Below are 22150 nucleotides of genomic sequence, written 5' to 3' on the forward strand. Positions count from 1 at the left end.
ACTTGAAACCCTCAATTTTGCGTTATTTTAACATTTTAAAAGTGTAAAGGTAAAGAAAAAAAAAACAAAAAAAAAACTTGTATGTAAAAATATGATGGGATTGTCTGATAAAAGTGTTACAGTGGAAGATGAAGTGTTTAAAGTGTTTTGACAAAAAGTCATCACAGAAACCAGAATCTGCCTCCTGAGTATGTGTAAAGTTACCTGTCACTGATGTGTTCTGAAGCCACCCTTCTACCACTGCTGCTGCCTACCAGCTGGCTCTGCTGAGGAGCACAACACAGAAAGCAGGTCCCAGTCACCCACAGGCAGGACGTTTCCTGCAGTTATTTCTCATAAGTAAAACTTGGACTAAAAGACAGCAATGCTAAACTCCAATTCTAGCACAGGTGTCTGCTATGCCAATGCAAAGCACAGTATAGCAAATACGGGTAAGTCAAAACTGCTATATTTAAAACCTCTAAAACACTCGTGGGCAGAACTCTTAAAAAATGTCAGAGTTGGAGCAGAACAAGGCTTGGAATAGTAAGAGAGGTGATGACAGAGAAGACTGAAATCTTCTTTCTTCTGGCAGACATCTGGTGACCAAAAATAGGATTGAAAGTAAAATCCTAGCATGCACAAAAATCAGTTTCATGAGGTAGTGCAGGTACTCCAGTCATATTCATGCTAACACAGAAGCTGACTGACATGTACTACCTGGGATCCACTTTACTGAAACTGTTAACCATTTTACTGTCTAAAAATATATATTTTATTAAAATAAACACTCAAATAAGGGCCCAAGCTAATACTCAAGACTACTGTCCTACTCAGACAGTGAGTGCCTGTTTCCAGATGTCACAACACAGCTTATCAGCGCACCTTGAGGCTCAACTGATCCACAGCCACTAACGCTGGCCCACTGGCAGCTGTGACATAAACCACTACCCATTATAGAGAGTATCATGCTAATTTTCACTGATCATTTAATCAGGGTTGCACACAGCCCTTGAAGCAGGTGATCTGGCTTTCGCTCACTGCTTCAGTGTTGTACCCTGAACAGCTCAGCATCACAGCACCAGCCTAACCCTGCCTGCTTACAACTCAGTTACACACCTTTGAAAAGATTACTCACATAAGCTTAGGAAATTTCTAAGCAGCATATTCCACATGCAAATGTCAAATACAGATGAGGATGCTGACAGCCAGGGGCGACAAATGAACCTTGTCTCACTAAATGCACACATGCTCCACTTAAACTGGAATTAAGTCTTTGTTTCATTAGACATCAGCCTCTTCTGATTAAGTTCCATTCAGCATCTTGTGCATTTATACTAAGCCCTCATCATAATCATTGATCTAATCACTGGTGTGGAGGCATACTGAGACTCACACCTATTTGCTGTGTCTATGAGGAGGCTCAGAATCTGTATTTAGGCACCGAAATATATGTGGCCTGATTTTCTGAAGTGCTGAGCACCTCCAAATCCCACTGAAATCAACTGAAGTTGTTCTGCACCAATTAAAAGAAGGTGAATGCACCAAAATCCCAAAGATAATTTTATTTTACTGTATCTTAAATTATCACAAAAAAAAGACTAGTGCTTTTACCTTGGTTAAAGAGGAGTTACGTGTTTAGCAATTATAACACTAGCTGCTCTATGCAGTTAGACAAAGGTACAAGTTTCCTTCCAACTCACTGTCTTTACTTATGTGTTATCAGCACATGAAAAAACCTAAAGATAAATGAGCAGTTCACATGCCAATGAACTTGGACGCCAGTATGGACAGGTGGAAAGTCACAGTTCCCTCAGACAGTGTCATCATCTGGTTGTAAAGCAGACTCTTGCACTGGTAAACAACAGCAACATGCTCAACAGTGACTGCAATATTCAAAAGGAGGGAGGGAATTCCCAGAAATAGAACCAAAGATTGACAGCAGTTCTAGTATCATAGTGAAAAGGCAATACTGATACTGACAACTGATCTCTTTCATCAAAAGATTTTCATAACTTGCTTATAAGCTGCTACTATGATACAATACCACTTTTATAGCACTGAATTAATCTAAGAAATTTTAAGACAGGTTCAAAGACAGTAAATTGTCAGCTGAAATAAAAAGGGTAATTTCAAGATTTAGTCAAGCAGACAAGATGTACTTCTCAGTTGAAAACAAACAACAAATCCTTTATGAATGTCTCCAAGTTGAGTTCATAGAAGCGACACCTTTGACTGATGGGTCATGCAAAAGTAATTTAAAAAGAGCTATTTAGATTCCAGCAAATTTTTCCATGTGATCCATTAAAATCAAACTGCCTCTGCAACCCATCACCTTTTCTGACCAATTCCTCCACTTTCTTATCCCTTCCTTCATCTCCATAAAATTATTCTGCAGCAAAGCAATACCTTTTTCACACTCCCCTTTATATCGTAGCTCACTGGCAATCTGAAGTAGGGTCAGGAGGTAACCAGCTGAAGACAAATTATGTCAGCAAAGAACAGTGTGCTTAACGTGGATACTGTCTCTTTTCCATTTTTGCTATGCTTGGAATAAAGCAGCTGTGATGACCATGCTTTAAATCTGTGATAAGCGGGCAAGATACACGGCTGTGAAACATGCTTATGGATTGGGCACCTCTTGGGAATTAGGGATATTTCATGCCTCTTTCAGGACAGTCTCATCCCTGTGGGCATCTAGAAAAGGTTCCAAGCCAGGCCATATTACTGCTATAAAGGTACTTTCTCTTGTCTTTTTCCTGAGTTCAGATGTCACGTGTTGCTGCTTTAGTGACAATTAAATAGCACTTGAGATGTTCAAGATTTATCTCTTCAAAGAAATGTTCCTTTACTGTCCCTAACAAGTGTAATAACTGCTCTAAAGAACGAAATTAATCCATTCTCCTGCAAAAGTGGATGGCTACATCAAAGTTAAGTTTTTTCACTTAATTAAGTCTATACATTACAAAATATTTTATAAACTATCCAGCAGGATATCATAGAATCATAGAATAGTTATGGTTTGAAAGGACCTTAAGATCATAAAGTTCCAACCCCCCTGCCATGGGCAGGGATAACTCACACTAAACCATGTCACCCAAGGTTCTTCCCAACCCGGCCTTGAACACTGCCAGGGACGGAGCATTCACAACCTCCCTGGGCAACCCATTCCAGTGCCTCACCAACCTCACGGTAAAGAACTTCCTCCTTATATCCAATCTAAACTTCCCCTGTTCAAGTTTTAACCGTTGCCCCTTGTCCTATCACTACAGTCGTTAATGAAGAGTCCCTCCCCAGCACCCTTATAGGTCCCCTGCAGATACTGGAAGGCTGCTGTGAGGTCTCCACACAGCCTTCTCTTCTCCAGGCTGAACAGCCCCAACTTCCTCAGCCTGTCTTCATACGGGAGGTGCTCCAGTCCCCTGATCATCCTCATCCTTGTGGCCCTCCTCTGGACTTGTTCCAACAGTTCCATGTCCTTTTTATGTTGAGGACACCAGAACTGCACACAATACTCCAAGTGAGGTCTCACAAGGGCAGAGTAGAGGGGCAGGATCACCTCCTTTGACCTGCTGGTCACGCTCCTTTTGATGCAGCCCAGGATACAGTTGGCTTTCTGGGCTGTGAGTGCACACTGCCAGCTCTTGTTCATTTTCTCATTGACCAACACCCCCAAGTCCTTCTCCGCAGGGCTGCTCTGAATCTCTTCTCTGCCCAACCTGTAGCTGTGCCTGGGATTGCTCCGACCCAGGTGTAGGACCTTGCACTTGGCATGGTTAAACTTCTTAAGTTTCGCATCTGCCCACCTCACAAGTGTGTCGAGGTCCCTCTGGATGGCATTCCTTCCCTCCAGTGTATCAACCGAACCACACAGCTTGGTGTCACTGGCAAACTTGCTGAGTGCACACTCAATCCCAGTGTCAAACATATAACCCTTTAAAACATGATATGCCATTTCCAAACTCTGCATCAACACATTGTATGTGAAGACAGGATGTTCTGAATCTGAAAGCAACTACCTTGCACCGTTTGAAATGTCATTGGTACAGGCAAGATAAAATACTCTATTCTTATTATAGATACTCATTAAAATTTAATCTGTGCTTTTTGGTTCTGTCACTGAATCAGAATGCTTTACATTTGCAAAATGTTTTGTTGTCACTTTACAACTGATAATTCATTTAGCTACAGTGAATAGGTAGAAGAAGATGCTTGGGGAAGGAATACCTGTTTCTGCAAGTGATAAATGTTCCGGTTTTGAATGAATATACAGGATCTACTCGCAAGACAGGCTTTAAGTAGCCTCCCTTTGATATTCTCACCTTATCAAACAAAGCAAAAATGCCAGTGTTGAAGGAGACATTCCAGTAACTCTGATGGTTCAGAAAAAAGCTTTGGTCCCTGAAAGGTTCACTGTAAATTCAGCTGAGTTCCTCCTAGATGCAAAGTTGGCCTGAATGATGAGCAAAGCTATGAAGGAAAGCCTTTATTTTTTTTTTAATCTTTTAATTTTTATGTCAAGAAGCAGTATTAAACTGCAAAGCACTTGAAATTCTTTACATACCTTTGAATAGGGACACAATGCTTTTTGTTGTGGAAAAGAAGTATTTCTGAATTGAGCTCTGAAGTTTACTTTCTAAAAAAAGAACATACCCAGGGAAAGCAATACTTTAATGGTGGTTGAGCAAAAGCATAACGGGTCTGTGTGTTTAGTCACATCATGGATTTCTGGTATTTATTATGTCAGTAGGCATTACATCTAAGCACTGCGGTACCTACTGCTAAAATAATTGGAAAAAAAATAAAATAACAGCTATGTCCATGCTTGTATGTGTGGAGTGTCTGGAGCTCAGGTTAAAGAGTTAAAAAACCGAGGCAGGGATTTCAGGCTGCTAATTTCTTTGAAGAATTCCATCCATTGTTTGAAACAGGGGGGAAACAAGCAGCACCTCCCTCATCTGGAAAATGTAATACTACTAAAAGAAGGACAGCAAAAAACTTGCTTGGGTGTTTGGGGTTTATTTTGGGGGTTTATTTATTTTAAATCACCTGCATATTTGGGGTGTGGATAAACTAACTAGATTCAGAGGTAATGCCATCATAAAACTTACTTAGTACCAGACCATGAATGCAAATGAAACCTAGGGATTTCTGTAAATCTCAACCAACCAGTAAGGTTTCAACACTTTCAGTCCAGATTTACTCATCTTAAGTAAACCATTTCATGGAGAGATTCTAGCCCTAGTCACACACATGTCCGAAGAGCAAATGATTTTTAGTTTCTCATTTTCAAGAACATTAACTTAATCATGACAGAGTGAGCTCCTTGGAAAGGCATTGCTAGTCCTTAAATGTCATTTTTAAAGTTCAGCATAAGATAATGAACAGACTGAAAATGTCAGCAAAAGATGAGACCAAGATGATCACATATTTCAAGATTTTGTAACCACGAGTTACATCCTATCTCAAATGTTGTTAGTTGCAAGTTTAAGACTTCGTATTGAAGTGTGAAGATTAAGATTTAACTGAATGTAATTGTTAGTCTGAGAAAAAAAACTATTAAATTATGATATTCCTGAAATACCACTGGAATTACAATATTGAGACACCTGCATACATCTGAGAAACAAATGCTGCTCTGAAATATAAAAAAAAAAACAACCATACTAAAACTATGTTTTGTAACATAGTTACAAAAAACTGTAACTATGTCATGGGTTTACAAGACATAATGGAAACCAGTAAAATTTCAATGAACAACTGTTGCTTGCTATTGGCAACAGATTATAGATGGCAAAACTACACATATCCAAAACATGTCAATTTCAAAATATTTTATTGAAATTTGCATACAAAAATTTTCAAAGGCTATTCTTCAATTGATTAATTCTAACTATTAATGAAAAAGCAGTGGTTCATTTCCAAAGATGTCCACCATACAGTTACATGCTTCAAGAGCTTTTTGCTTTTCTAATCATTGCTTCCATCATATCCCACTGCTCTTTGGTAACCTAATAAAAGAAAAAAGCATTTTACTGGAATTCCATATAACAATTATACATCTAATTTTTGTTTGAATAGAAAGGCATTCATACCATCTTCAAATCATTGAATTCTCCTGCCATAGAAACATATTCTCCACCATCCATTCTTATAACCTAGAGAAAGCATAAGCAGTGTATTTAATAGTAGTGGGGTTTCTACAACATTTTCTTGTTATGAACTATGAAAGTTGATTTTTATTGATTTGGATCAGAAAAAGCCATGCTTAAAATAACATAATTCAATCATTTTTAGAAGTTCTTTTTAAAGGTACTAATTACTATGCATTACAATTAAAAGGTTAATAATGCTTGTAATGAAATTCAGACTAACAGTTTGTTTCATTTCTGAAACTAGGGCTTTAAAGAAAGTATCAGCAAAACTCAGACCATCATCAGGTTAACTGTGTAAACAAGATCAACCCAAACTCACTGCTCCATTAACCCAGCTTGCATAGTCACTGCAGAAATAGGCAGCTAGATTTGCAATTTCTTCTACAGTTCCCAGGCGACCACAGGGAATCCTCTCAATCATTTTCTTCTCAAATGAGCCTGTTGGGTCAAGGCGGCTAAAAGCACCCTGAGAATTGAGAGAAACATTACGGGGGCAAAGTTATAACTACATCAGAAATTAAAATCCAACAGATATTTTACCGCACATAAACAGTATGTCAGTAAACTGTCTACACTCTCTTTGTCAGTAGGATGAAAAAGAGGAAAGTAGGAAACAAAACAATTCATCCCTCTTGCACTGATACACATCTACTAAGTATGATAAACTAGAATTTAACACATTTGGGACAGCCACCCACTATGAAAAACAAAAGGGGTTAATAATCTTTGTTTCCCAGTCAGCCCCAATAAACATCTGAGGGTATAAGCAAGACTCAGAATTGCTGTATAGGCAGTGAAGAGAAACAAGGGGAGAAGAGGAGCAGGAAAGCAATAGAAATAAATTATACACGACATGGAGTAAGTAAAACTGAAAAGGGAAAAAACTCAAGTTCAGTTACATTGCAGCAATGGCTAGAACTAAAACAAGTTATTGGAAGTTTTGGTATTTGAATAGTTTAGAATGGCACGGGAAATAGAAGAGGATTTTGTTCTTCCTGGTTCCTCCAGAAGGAAACAACCTCCTCACGTAAAATCAGAAATGTATTAGTAATATTTTTGTTAAGTTTCTGTAGTTAATGAGTTAAAGCACACTGTAATTTTGTAATCATGGCTGTACTCACGCCACTTCAGTCTCCTATAGTCGTGTTTTTAGATGCCAATTTATAAGCTTAACAGTACTGCACTTGTACACTTTTTTCTTTTCCTCTCATGACTTACAACAGTGTTTTTTAAGACACGGATGCAGCCCCTAAGGCAAAAAGCCATGCTTTTGCAAATGCTGTTTTAAGTAATGCTGGTCTGCCTTTTTATGCTTTCAGGGCTATTTTAACTTCAAACTAATACGACAAATGTAGTACTTGTATTAAGAACACGCAGTATCTCCAGTGGGATATACACTATTAGTTTAAATCACAAACATTACCAGGAGGTAGCAATACTGACCCTTAAAGCAGTTAACTTGCTGAAAATTAAGAGAATCTATAAATCAAAGTGATCTTGCCACATGATATAGTGGATACCAAACATTTATATGGATTCAAAAAGCAGTTAACGAATCTCAAGATGATTATAACATGAAGAGAAAATTCAAAACAGAAAGGAAAAATGTCACTTAATGTTTTTCTTCTAGCCTAAAAATCCACCAGGTACAAGGCCTGGAAGACTTTTGGTCTGATACTGTAATGTTATTTCAACATTCTTACAACCCACTGGTACTGCCAATTATCTTTCTTCACAGTCAAAAAAAAGTAAAACTGAGTTGTCTAGTGTAGCATCTAATACTGACAAGAGGAAAAAAATAAAAGTAGAATAAAAAAAGCAAGCAACCCTGCACCCCTTCCCCCAAAACAGCAAAAACAATTGTGACACATTTTACAGGTAGTAGTAATACCATTATTAAGTGTTACTGCTCCTAATTGTAATATTTTGGCTCAATGCGGAATGCATCTTCCTTTCCCCTCTCACAGGACTGCTTTCTTTTTTTGTTGTTCTTCTTCCAGCTGGTCTGCATTACTTCCTTGAAACCCTCCAGTCCCTCCTTTTCACTCATAACAAAGCTTCACATTTCCTTTGTGACTTAAGTTTTTCTCTTTCTACTTTTGTGTTTTCCAACAAACCTAGTGAGATTCTGTTCTCATATACCTAAAAGAAATTCGGACATTTTGGAATTGATGTTTTGTTTAAAAATTAGGAGCTCAGGCAGAAATAGGCATTCTTACTCCACCAAGTATAAGTTGACAAACTATGTATGTACAGTTGAGAAGAATCAAATTAGGTATTTCAATATTTAATTTCTTTCAAACCCTAAAAAAGGGTTTGTTTATTAGTGTAGTAAAGGGGCAGTAGCAGGCTTCACAAGTTCCAGAAATTCTGTTTAACAACAGGACCTGGATGCAGTGTGTTCAATATTCCACCACAGTCTTGAATACCAAAGAAATCATACTTTAACTGTTATGGAGATGGTTACACTATTTTAAAGTTAACTACAAAGCATAAAGTGTACTATAAAGAATATTCAAGGCTGTGTTTCACTTCATGCCATGTACCTTTGTTTTTATTGGACCTGGTTGAATCACATTGAATCTCATGCCATATTTACCCCATTCAGCTGCAAGAGACCTAAAAATGCATTAACAGAATTCATCAATATTTTAAACACAGTACTTTAATAATGCTATTTAGAAACAAAATATATTTTAAACTGAATCAAATGTGTAAATACTACAGCTTTCCTGAAACAGGCATTTCCATTTGAGGTTAGGGGTTTTATATTATTATTAACATTTCAAAGAAGAAAAAGATCACATTCACAACAGAGGAGTACTGATTTAATAGATGCATCATAGATAAAGCGACATGAAAGAGCAATTCTTCCCTCACAAATTATACAGATGACTTTGGCACCTAAAATCCTTGAAAAGCAACTGTTAAGCCAGCATCTCTCCCTGGTAATTTAGACTATCCCATGTGATATTCAACATAGCTCTCAGATGTTTTGAACTAACCCAAATCAGAGGTTACATTCTAAAATGGGACCAGCAGAATAATCCTGCTTTAGGGAAACATTTTCTTAGCATAAGCAGTACTCCAGATAGATCTAGCTACTACAGTGAATGAATTAGCTGGGTCATAAAGTCTCTGAGAAGCACACTCTTCAGTTACAGCTCTACAGACAAATCAAGACCATCACTCCTTCCCTCATGTTTTTCTGGATGAAGAATTTTAGTTAATAAAAGGCTGCCAAACTGTTCAATTCCTTCTGCCAAAGTGCAGAGGAGGATATAGTCACTATGAAGGAATACCATGTAGTTAGTAACAATAGAAATCCTTTTGTTTGCTGAGAAAAATGGACACATCACATGATACTGTTCTGAATTAAATATGGCCGCAGACATTAATTTAAAATAGTGAAAGGTAATACATTTCTTCATGAAACTAGAAAGGTGAAGCAACAGTATACTCCTCTCAAATACAATCACATCTTTTCCCGAGACAAAAGAGAAGTGGAAGGCACTACAGACCTCAAACAGTTCCCCTAATAACTCTCTTTAAGTGCTGGTTCGCCCACAAGAATGCAAGAGAATCTGGTTATCAAAACTGTAACTGAAACTTTAGAATTTGCTGTTGCCAAAAGAAGTAGTTCCACTTGCTCTTACCTTGTCCTTGTCAGAAAAATCATTCACTCATCCTTGTGATAAAAATCATCATAATAATAGCAGTTAATACTTCCTTCTGTAAGAAGCTGTCAGCATACTATTTTCTTGCCAGGATACTGGAGACTGGAAGGTTCTCTTATGATGCAATGGAATAGGAGAACTACACCAACCAGCTTCATTTTTACAGACCAATTATCCTATGTCAAGGATGTGAAAAGCAGAACACACATTTTGCTATATTACTCACTTGCTCATTGCTTCTACACCAGCTTTGGCAGAGGCACTCGGCAACACAAATCCTGAACCACTCTCTGCATAAATTGTTGTAATAGCCAGAAATGCTGCTCCTGCAATTTTCAACACACATTTTAAAAAACCCCACACCACACAAACAAAAAATACATGAAAATCAAATTCTGAACTTAAAGTAAAAGCAACCTCAGTGTTACGGAAGTTTGCAGCTCAAATGCTAGGGATGACATTTCACTCTGGGCTGTAAAAAGGTACTTTAAAAATCTGGTCTTGGAAGCTTTGCTTTCAAGCCTTTTTATTTCAGTTCCCTCTTTTCCATCAATGTTAAAGAGTCATTCCATGTAAGTGCAAATAGCTACTGATCAGGCTTTAAGGGTCTACACCCTCAGACTTCTTCTGATAATGAATTTACATGTGCACATGAGTCTAACTGGAATGAAGGTCTAAGATGTGTCTTTTTAGAAGCTGCCCTAGTCTAGTAGTCACTAAACCAGTAATTTGCCCCAATTTCATCAATACCTGTTGGGAAAGAGAAAAAAAACAAAACACAAACAAAACCCAACATTAACAATTAGGTGTGGCATAATCTTAAAATGACACAGTTTAGGGCTTGAGTAAAGTATATGCAGGAAAAAAAAAAGAAATTTTCAGAAGCTTTTTCTGCAGTACAGCTTATGAGAAAGCTAACCTGCATAACTTTTTCCCATTATTATTACAAGAAACTGCATTAGAAAAAGGCCACTTTCTTTTATATGTAATATTTTAAAAGAGATTTAGCAAAAACATATGGAAACTGCAACTGTTTATCGAAGCCTGTAAATTCTATTTGTCTGATCAATGACTAGCATGAACTCACTTTTACTGCGAAACTGGAGGAGAAGGGATGACAATTCACTGCTTACACCACAGTAACTAAAATAACTGTTCTATTTACTGTATTTTAAAAAAAAATTAATTAGAATAGCTACTCAAGGGATAGTTCTGAAACAATATACGTTACTGATAGAATGTATGTGATGAAGTAGAGACTTAGTTAAAATATTACAATAATGTTACACAAGAGAAACTAAAGAGAACCATAAAGAAGCACAGACAGAAATGCCAGCAGATACCCAGAGACCATGGGCCCTATTTATAAAAAGTAGGGCACAGCAAGCGACTTTGAATAGAAAAATCAACATAGGGAAAAAACACAGAACAGCTCTGAAGTTATCTAGAGTTGATTGTTAATTATACATTTTGCAGAATTAAACCATTGAAATCTGAAAATATGGATTAAATAGAAGTGAGTTGGGTGAACCTAGCACAGATGGAAGAAGGACAATTTACAGCTCTGAAGTTAGTACTCTCCAGTTCACAATTTTTATTTCTAAAGCTTATATTAATGAAATGGACAGTATCTAACCAATTAACTCCTCTCATTCTGTAAAACTTTACTGCATAAATAATGCACTCTCAAATTACAAATCCCTTTTAAATACCAGTACAAACATAAGAGTCTAAGAGCAGAGCACTTTATTTACTAAATTAGGTTTAACATAGGTCACACTGTAGACCTAAAGGACATGCCAGTGTTTTAGTAACTGTCAGATGCATAGCATCCTCACAGACTGTTATAAAATACCTGCATGGGGTAACATCACTTCAGAAACTAAGAACTTTGCTCAAACTTAAAAAAACAAGCACATAAAAATGAAATGATGGTAGAAAATGAACGGACTAATAGGTACACTTGATTTATTTACAAAAACATGTCTTAAAGAAAACCTTACATAAACAGTCTTACAGAATCCCCTAGAAAGAAGGCATGCAAACAATAGCAAAAGAAATTCATGTGTTTTGGAAGCTTAGAAGTGAAAGGACGAGAGACTGGAAAGGAAGGTGAATGACTTCTGGACTTTGCCAAATTTGAGGTTGGAAACAAGGAAAGTAGTTTTTCATTCAACAGCAGCAAAGACACAGGTGTTTTTAAAGCTGTATTCCACATTACTACAGAGACACTGCATGCATCAGGAAGGCCATAAAGCAAACTGTTACAATAGTTTGCTGTAATGATATAAGGCAGAGTTGGGGATGGCGTTTTAATGTAGGAATATTAGCACTAGAATGGTGGAAATAATTTTTTCGTGTGCTGCTAAAATATATGTGGGAAATACCTTGTCAACTGACCAAAACTGTTACGGACTCACTGAAACAACCTCAACTTTATATTGTTATAATTAAATAGTATGAACCCACTGAGCACATTTAGGAGAAGAGCTTTGAAGAAATTCAACTAATGCAGAGGTATTAGAAATACAATGCAGAGAAATACAAAAGGATTATTTCAGCACAGTATCTGTACCTAGAAAACAGGATTCGTAAGTGAGGGCACACAGAAAGTCATAATATACCTCACTACTTTTAAATGTTATTTAAGATTATGTAATTCTGATCAAAAAAATAAGCCCAATGTTTTTCAATTCATAATGTAAAATGAAAACAATTATTTCTATATAATGTATGACATAACATAGAAGGCCATATATTAGTTTTTCCTCAAAGACAATCTGGTTAAGTAAACCTTTGGCTAAACAGTATACCAAAGAACCATCATATTTTTATGGTAAAGCTAAAACATTGGATTAAACTCCTTGGTAGTCTAGAACTAGGAATTGTACCCAGGAAAATAAAAGCTAATACTGATTTCAATTTTGAAATTCTTTTTCAAAGGTAGTATTCTATCTCAAAGGTAACATTCTGTAGTGCTGTTAGTCAAATACCACAGCTGTGAATTTATTTAAGCATAGGAAGAAAATGTGAAGTGATATCCTGACTTGCTGCTCATTTAAATAAATGCCACATGCTCAGTTGCTCAAGAAAAGCAACACAGATATAGAAGACTCAAGAGAAGTAATATCATATGTTTTAAACAAAGCCTTATTTTTCAAACTTTAAAAGGTTTACAACTAGTTTACAACTTTTGTTTACAGCAAAAGTTTACAACTACAAACTTAAAATCAGATTTTTATATTCAATTTCATGGCTTCCAGGTTCACTTTTAAGGGCAGATTCTAGAATGAAGCAATTGCTAGCCATTTTTTATGTGTGATACTTAAGTTATGGCTTTACTATAAATTAAGTTTCCTTCTAGAAATTATGTATAATGTTAAAAATTGTGTTTAAAACTCTTAAAATATATAATAAGGCAAGGCACACAAGTAATAATATTGTGTAATAGAACGTGCTTAGTTAGCATTTATCTTAAAATACCTTTCTGTACTTTAATGAGCTCCTTTCCGACTTCCAGAGTTACAAAAGCAGTACCATTAAGCACAATATCAGTTATTGTTCTCCATGCATTAGCAGAAAGCCGCTCAGAAGGGGAAATAAAGTTTCCAGCTGCATTGTTTATCACAACCTGAAACACATGAAGGAAAACCTAAGAGTTAACTAGAAATAATTTTCCCTGAGAGAAAAGCAAAGAAGGAACTTCTTACAGTTTCCAGCTGGAAAAGTTAAAAAAGCCCCACCAAATGGGGGGGGGGGGGGGGGGGGGGGGGGAGGAAAGAAGCAAGGGAGAATAATTAATCAGAAATTTTAACATCTGTAGCATGTATATATATATCAGTAACAGAAAATGAAAATGAGCTTTATCTCCAAACTGTTGCAGTTACTAGTCTAGTATTGAGGAACTGCAGAGGGTGACTTAAGTCACTATTTTCCACAGAGTCTCAAGTTCATCCTAACAGAACAGTTTGTCCCCACCAAGTTCCAAGGTGATATACCATATTTACTGTAACAGATGCATGGAAATAAAAGCAAAAGAAGTTCAGGCAACCTGATGTCTAAAGTCTGGATTAGCTGACTGTTGCAAACAGGAAGTCTAATCAGTCATGACAAAACAGAATATTATCATTTAGTGAACTGCAAGCAACTAGTACAGAACTTTTTTTTAATAGATGTATATCCATCATTTGTTGGCTCCCTACAAACAATAATTATGCACAGGATACTTTCAATATATCATCTGCTTAGCCCTTCACACTAGCAAGTTAGGTACATTTTTTCTTAAGGGGACTAAGCATCACATAAGCAGTTTTTAAACCAAAACTTATGTGGCCAGATCTTGTGTATTTAATAATAATAACATGTGATGAAGCAATAAAATGGTGTATTTCTTATGGAATGGCACAGAGATTCATGTAGGTTTGCACATAAAAGAAAGCATTTGTCCTGAAGAACTTCTGGTCTAAATTAAGATATTAGGCCTCCCTAGAGTTTGGAAAAAAAAAATTAACACCTGAACACCTCAAGATACTGAGGAGGTTACTTAAATCACTGGATAATTATAGTGAAGACACCATAGTGAAACTAGTGAACTAAGGACTGCATAACACAATCTTTGAGGCATGTAGGTACGTGAATGCCAAAACAATCCATATGACAAGAGAATGACTGGATTCTAATTGGCAGTAAGACTCTTGGGGACAGGACTGTAGCTATAAGGAGTAGGATAGTGCCATTAACTTCTGTTTTGGAGATATCACCTCATATGCACAGTGGCACTGATGACCAGGCTTGCAGTATTCATAAACTTAGGTGTCATGTGTGTCACTAAGAGAAAAACTAGACAAAAAGAACTGAATATCCAATTTCCTCTGCAGTCTGTCACACAACATACATGAAATTAAAGAGAAATTAAATGCTTAGAAAGAACAAGTCATGGGAAGTATTTATTCAGAAAACTACCTATGTACTAAAAATATAACACACAGAAATAAGTCTCCTTTCTTTCTGCGCACACTTAAGAATTTGAGACTGTGATGTGCTATAGCCAAAACCAGAAGTAATCATTAGTCAAAATAATAGAGTATCCTGTCTACAAATCAGGACAACGAGCTGTCATATTCATAGCACACAGCTGTGAGAAAAAGTTTCTCCACTTCTTACCACATTTAGAATTCAGTAGGTTCTACTCCATGTCTATAGGAAAATACTGGTGAATGAAGTGTCTACAATACATACCTCTACACATGACAGTTTTAAAAAGTTTTAAACCACACTGACTACTATCCTTTACATTGATGTTAACATCCTCATCACGGTATCAGCTAGCAGAATCTGAGTTATTTCCCTCATGATCAAATCAGAATTTGGTGCCTATAATTGTTCAGACTACACCAGACCACCCTTCTCAAAGCAACAGTCTGATGTGAAGAGCTCTGTGTTCTGTGCCAAACTACTAAAACCCATGTGCTTAGCTTGACTGAATATTTTTTCTTGACTTTATGAGAACTTAGTCTTCAAGTTGGAACCTTCTTTGTGCATTTTCATAAGCTAAGCAAGGACCAAAGATGACATTAATGATTATTTCAATTTCAAATTTGTGAGACATACTGTTAATACGCAACAAGTGTAATTTGATACCAGCACAGGTAAATCACCTTTTCAGGAGGATTATAGGGCAACTATATTCAGTTTGCTTAATTAATTCAAAGAATCACATCATAATTGTTTCACTGTTTACAAAGAAAATGTTACGTCTTCACATTAAGGACATCAATGTTTTGTCTATTTGGCCACTAAGGATTTTAAAAATCACAGGCACAGAGTTATGAGTCTTAACTGTGAATGTTAGCCTTACCTTGAAATACTGTCACTTTCTGCCTAGTGTCTCTTTATATCCCATTAACTTCCTATCATAGTCATTTGCTTCATACCTACTATGCAGAGTATTTTCATTAATGCAGACTGAAGTTCTTTCCTTTGACTAGAACACTTACAGCAGGATGTCCTGCCACTTGGATTACTTCGGCAACAGCATTCTTAACTGAAACTGGATCTCTCACATCACACTGGACAGCATGAACCTACGTAACAATGGAAAGACAGTTACAAAACTTCAAAACTACATCGCTCATAAATTCAACATGCCCACAGAAGCACATAATGCACAAAAATCCTATAATCATTTAAAGTATAATAACATTTGCAAAACTGTAAAAATTTACCTTATTCCCTGTTTTAGAAGAAATTTCTTCTGCTGTTGCTTTCAAAACATCAAGCTTCCTAGAAACAAGTACACAACATCACTAAATGCAATTAAATGCAATTAGAATTCAGATTAATCTGAGTATTATTTTTTCTGAGTAAATGAGCTAAAACTAACAACGTGTGCACATGTGTGTGTTGCTGATTTTCCTGAAACTATGTTTGGTCACTAACTTTCTGAAACAAGATTAAATCCAAAAAATTTCTCATTAGTGATACTTCAAAGCAATTCAGAAGTGACTACAGTAAGAGACTGTTAACCTCAGCAAATGTGATAACTTCGAAAACATTTTAAGGGAAAATCAGGGCTGGTTTTGAAGTCAAAAGAATTAAGAGGAATGGCTGTAATTCTTTATTGCAATTCAAATCTGTATCAATGACACCTGCAATAATATATTCAAAATGTTCAATAATGGCTATTTCAATTTTTTTTTTTTTTCTCTTTTAGGCTTTAGTTGAATTTAATATTCTGGGTTGTTTATTTTGCTGCCACGTTTCATGGAAATGCATTTAGCTTATTTCTTCCTACTGCTGGTTACACCATTAGTCATTTGCAGATCCCTCTGCAAATGTCTGGTATTTACAATATGGCATAACTTAAAAGCGTACTGAAATAGAGTAAATAGAATACATTTATCCAGTTTCTGAAGAAAGCAGCAAGATTCATTATGAAGAAAACAGACCTATTCATCATTCAGTACTAAATGAAAGCCCTAAACTACCTTCATTAATACTTACCTGCTTGCTATAACACATGTGGCACCTAAACTGGACAAAGTTGTCGTCATCCCTTTGCCAATCCCAGTACCTCCACCAGTTACAAAGGCCACTTTCCCTTGAAAGGTATTCGGTGGCAACATCACTTTCTGAAGAGGTGAAAAGAATGCAGCTTGTGGTTCACTGCTGCTTTGATGCAGCACATTTGGCCCACGGCTGAAAAACTGAAAGAAAGAAAAAGAAGAAAGTTATTTTTTTTTCTCATTTCTGCATACAGGGCTGTTACACAAGATTAGATTTTCTTACGACAGCGAAGGAAACCATGACTGCCTTATTATAAAGTGAATGTAAGAATGATTCCATTGTATTACACTAAAACAGGCTTTCATGTAAGGGCTAATATCATACTAGGAGCTATTTTTAGACTTTCCAGGCCAACTATTGAAAAAAATGTTGTAATAACGATTTTTGTCATTTTGAAACTTAGTCTGTCTTATGTCTGTCACTCTTACTAATATACACAGAAAAACATTACCTACTAATTAAGACTCCCAGCAGGATCTAGCTTTCAGATTCATATATGTACTAGATGCATGTAGTTTACTCCTAACAAATCCATGATTTTGACACTACAAACATATATATTTACAGATTCAAAACCTTCAATAGTAGCTTCAAGGCTTTGATCCTTTATTACTGTAGTTAATAAAACATTCTTCCTTACTGGAGAATTAGGGCAGAATCAAACTCCATGAGACCTGACCCAAAAGTTGCTGCTGCTAAGCAAACCAATGCCACCTCCCAGACAAAACTGGTCAATCAGGATAAGAAAGTTGGGTCTGTTGAGCCTGGAGAAGACTGCATGGAGACCTCATAGCAGCCTTCCAATATCTGAAGGGGACCTACAAGGACGCCAGAGAGGGACTCTTCATCAGGGGCTGTGGCAACAGGACAAGGGGAAATGGGTTCAAACTTAACGGGAGATTTAGGCTGGATATAAGAAGAAATTCTTTACTGTGAGGGTGGTGAAGCTCTGGAACAGGCTGCCCAGAGAAGCTGTGAATGCTCCATCACTGGCAGTGTTCAAGGCCAGGCTGGAGATGATCTTAAGGTCCTTTCCAGCCCAAACCATTCTATGATTCCATGACCCACATCACACTTTGTCCCCCCAGAAATACAGTAAATTAGCCCCTGATGAACTGGTCCTTGCAAAAAGAAACATGGATGGTACATGCTTAAAAACATACATGAAAAGAGAAACAAATAAAAATTAGCATTACATCTAGTGATCTACATCAATAAGAAAACATACCACTAATGCAATGGGAAATTTGTGATGTCATCAAGGAAGTCATAGCAAAAATAGCCAAGAGGGTATTTTTAGCATCCTAAAACACTAAACTAACTCAAGCCCTAACCTAAATACTTAATTAAATGCTTTGGGATGGCAGCACTACAGTAATAATTCCCAATTTATTTAGAATACAAAAGTTATATTCACCTGAAGCTACAAATTCTTCCAAACATGACAAAACTAGATTCTTTCAATTTTTGATGTGCACAAAATTAAAATACTCTAAGTTATGTTTATTTTCTCTAGTACTAATTTGTCTTTGGGCCTTTAATGGATTTGAATTAAAAAAAAAATAAGAAAGAAGACCAACTGGTTACTCTTGTATGGTGGTGTTAACAATAACATGGGGAAAAAAGGTTATTTTAAAATAGTAAAAAATATTAGAATTTAAGAGGGGAGATTCAGGCTGAACATGAAGAAAAAACTATTGCAGTGAGGCTGGTAGAACCCTGGCACAGGTTGTCCAGAGGTGCATCCCTGGAAATATTCAAGGCCAGACTGGGTGTGGTTCTGGGCAACCTGATTTAGTTGAAGACATTCCTGCTCATTGGAAGGGGCTGCACTAGATGACCTTTGAAAGTCCCTTCCAACCCAAACTGTTCTATGATTTTATTTGCTAACTCACATTTTCAACACTAAAATTAAGAAACATTTTTAATGGCAGCTGAATCATCTGTACATGCCACAGCTATAACACAAAGGGATGGAGCTTTCACAGAGCTTAAGAGTTGGCCTGAGAAAGTGTGCATGTGAAGCTTCCTGTGTTATAACACATCTGCATATGAGGAACAGGTGAAAACAGAATAATCATGTAATTACACCACCAATTTAATGGAGCTCATGTTCCAAAGACATGATAAAGCAAAAAATGAGAGTGAAGAAGAGTTGTGGACACTACAAAGAACAAAATCAAGAAAGTAAAGCTCAAACTAATGCTAGAATTGTCACAAATTTATCACAAATTATCACAGCATTTATATTAAGCGTGTACTTTAGGGATTCCTTCTGGAACTTGGGACTCTTCAGGTATGTGCAACGGCTTCTCAGGAGGCGAAAAATAAGCCAAAGGTGGTTCTAACACAACCAGACCAAATGGAAAATCCAAAGAATGTCATAACATTTCTGAAACAAAATTCTACAGATCAGATCTGCCTCAAATGTCTGTAAAATAGTGGTTTTTTTTCCAATTCTCCTAGTGAAAATGAAATTTGCATGTTTTCATGGAGTACCAGAACACTATTAAACCCTCAGGAAAGGGGAGTGTGAAGATTCTCTTTAAGGTCTTTCTCTATAGTTCTCCCACTCATCTCACCTCTCTTCAGGTACGCCGGGAGAGAGAAGGGCTCCCTCTGGAGAGCTTCAGCTCATGGCAGAGACTGCAAATCAAGGCAGCGTTTGGACTCCCTCCAGTATAAGGATATAGCCAGAGATAATCCTTACACAGTACTGAGTCACCTTGATCAGGTGGTCTGTTAGTGAGGGACACAGCCCACCTCACTTGTTCACCATTAGAGAAACCATGCAAGCACCTTTCCTCCTACTCAGGGGAGGAAGCCAGACACAGCAGGGGCAGGCAGGAAGACTGCACTGAGACTAACTGTAGTGACACTAAGCAGCCAGTAAAGTTGGTATAGTTCAGCAATCTTTTCCCAAGACTGCTATCATCTCATTACTTGTGTGCACACGGGGCTTCTGTGACAGAATTCACTCAATTTGATCATTCTACTCTTTAAGGTCAAGGTTTTAAATTAAACCTCAGGTGTAAGCAAATATAAAGAAACCACTAAAGGGCTTAAGAAAAACCGGGGGGGGGGGGGGGGCAGAAAAAAAAAAAAACAACACACCCTCACCCAGGGAGTGGAAGTGAATCATAAAACTACTGCAGAAAGCCGAAAGCTCTCTCCTCTCAGCAGCACAAAAACCACCGCTGGCAAGAAGCACCGTGCCTGGGCTGAACTCAGTATAAATGGCCTCGAGAAACACCCACCCACAGAAATAAGCCATGTCATTGCTTGGACGGCAGCACTCAAACCGCTTGACCCAAATCGCACTGCACAACTTTGCTACCGGGATCAAGGGGCGATACCAAGTCTTCCACGGCCTGTACGGCAATAGGAAAGAAACACGCCTCTCCTGGGGTGGGCAGGGACCGAGTCCCGGGGACCACAGGCGGCACCTCCGCGGCGGACAGGGCCGGCAGAGGTCGCGCCTTGAGTTGACGAGAATCAGCAGAGTGCCCCTACCCCCGGGGCACTGCTAGGCTGCTTCCCCAGCCCCAACAATGGAGCATTCCTCAAGCCAGGGCCGCCCCTTGAAGCCGCTTAGGCGGCGGCCAGAGGGCTTTCCCTGCGGCTGCGGTGAAGATCCCGAGAAGCGGTTGGCGGCCCTACGGAGATCCGCCGTGCCCCTCGCGGGACAAGGGCGACCGGGCACCGCCGGGGCGGAAGTCGCGGAGCGCCCCCGCGGCGCCGGCCGCCTGCCCTCGTCCCCAGCACAGCATATCAAAGCAGGGAGCGCCTTACCCGCGCGGTACCAGAGAGGCAGGCCGCGGCAAAGCCACGGGCACCCTGCCACCCTTGTCGCAGCACCACCGCCATCTTCCCGGCCAGGCTAGCGGTGGCCGGGCTGTGCGCCTGCTCCGTAGGCAGCACCGCCCCGGCACTAGCCTCCCGAGCGTGCTGCCGCAGTGGGTTGGGTATTTTGCGAATTATCCGCTACTTGAAGGAGACTAAGTAACTAACTTCTTATTTGTCATGTGGGACCTAACCCCAGGCACTGATACGCTCTCCGTAAGTGTAGCATAGCCCCTCTCAAGGGGTTCTGCCAGTTCTTGGCATGTGTTTTGTGGGGGAAAGGGATCATTTATATAAGAAACATGAGAAAAGTGGTGGCATAGCAATCTGCTAATTGGGATTTCAAACGGGCTAGGTAACACGTCCTGGAAGAAAGTAGTTGTAGATTAGATATTGGGAAGATACTGTGAAGGTGCTGAGGCACTGGCACAGGTTGCCCAGAGAAGTGGATTCCTCATCCCTGGCAGTGTTCAAAGACCAGGTTGCATGGGCTTTAAAGCAGCCTGGTTTAGTGTGAGGTGTGCCTGCCCGTGGTAGGGGTTTGGAACTGGATGATCTTAAGGTCCTTTCCAACCCAAACCAGTCTTGTGATTTGGAGTGAGATTGTGCTGATTGCATTTACAGGTGACTCCCTGACAGAAGCAGCATGGAGGCTGCACACACCAACACCTCGCTGACTTCTGTAAAACAAAGTTTACCATGTGAAATACGAACTCACTCCTCTAAACAAGATAACAAGGTTTTATTGAGAGACAAAGTCAATAAAGTAAAAGCAACAGCGCTGGGCGCATGACCGTAGCCAGAAGAGCACTGATTAGCATTTGTTACAGGTTTATATACTTTCACTATTGCATTAGTCATATACATATTCATAATTCCTGCGTATAGGCAGGGAATATTATGACTAACTCCTGGAACTTATCATCATAAGTCCCTTCCTCTTGGCATCTGCGCACTGCTCTCCGGTGATTGTGGGCAGGGGTCTTGAGGATGAAGTAAGCAGTCTTCCTCTTGTGAGTAGGGGTCTTCAAGATGAAGTAAGCAGTCTTCCTCACAGTGTACTTTTCACCTTTGGCACAGTTGGATGCCCCAGCAATCACACAACTAGCTAAACCAGCTATATCTGTAATTCTTCTGATAACTAGCAAAGATTTAAAACAGTGTGACCTTCCTGCAAAATTTATTGCAGGATAGGCAGACAAGGAGTATCCCAAGCTAGCAGATGTTTGGGAGGCTCTGTCTCTAAACTAACTGATAAGTAGAAGGATGGTGTGAAATAACTCATTCATGTTTAGTGGGGCCACTAAATCCTGTTATCTCACCACAGACTTACAACACATTGTTCTTTAAAACTAAAATTACTTTATAAAACTAGTGTGAAACAATTAACTCATGTTTAGTGCAACCACTACATTCCACAGACTTACAACA

General features: G+C 38.3%; 2 protein-coding genes across 2 annotated transcripts in view; one reads left to right on the top strand and one right to left on the bottom strand.

The window, feature by feature from the left end:
- Positions 1-5796: 5796 nt before the first annotated feature.
- DECR1 (2,4-dienoyl-CoA reductase 1) lies at positions 5797-20771 on the bottom strand. Its single transcript, XM_062604634.1, has 10 exons — positions 20669-20771; positions 16814-17016; positions 16036-16093; positions 15808-15894; positions 13295-13442; positions 10038-10137; positions 8681-8753; positions 6454-6600; positions 6075-6137; positions 5797-5990 (listed from the first exon to the last, which is right to left on the bottom strand). The coding sequence occupies exons 1-10, from the start codon at positions 20741-20743 to the stop codon at positions 5931-5933; spliced, it is 1014 nt and encodes a 337-aa protein (XP_062460618.1). The 5' UTR covers positions 20744-20771; the 3' UTR covers positions 5797-5930.
- The window catches only part of NBN (nibrin), a 38490-nt gene continuing 36752 nt past the window's right edge, over positions 20413-22150 (top strand). The window contains exon 1 of the mRNA XM_062604622.1: positions 20413-20503. Coding sequence (XP_062460606.1) covers positions 20428-20503 — 76 coding nt within the window. The 5' untranslated portion in view covers positions 20413-20427. The remainder of the gene's footprint in view (positions 20504-22150) is intronic.

The sequence above is a fragment of the Pezoporus occidentalis genome, unplaced genomic scaffold, assembly GCF_034315485.1.
Source record: "Pezoporus occidentalis ecotype Australia unplaced genomic scaffold, CSIRO_AGI_Poc_V1 ctg87, whole genome shotgun sequence".
Classification (NCBI taxonomy): Eukaryota; Metazoa; Chordata; class Aves; order Psittaciformes; family Psittacidae; genus Pezoporus; species Pezoporus occidentalis.

Excerpts from the sequence above, each read along its gene's own strand:
- DECR1 (XM_062604634.1), bottom strand. The coding sequence starts at position 20,743 with ATGGCGGTGGTGCTGCGACAAGGGTGGCAGGGTGCCCGTGGCTTTGCC. Across the intron at positions 13,443-15,807 it reads AAGTGGCAGGACATCCTGCT|GTTGTGATAAACAATGCAGC; the intron begins GTAAGTGTTCTA and ends CATGTGTTTCAG. Across the intron at positions 5,991-6,074 it reads AATTCAATGATTTGAAGATG|GTTACCAAAGAGCAGTGGGA; the intron begins GTATGAATGCCT and ends TTCTTTTATTAG.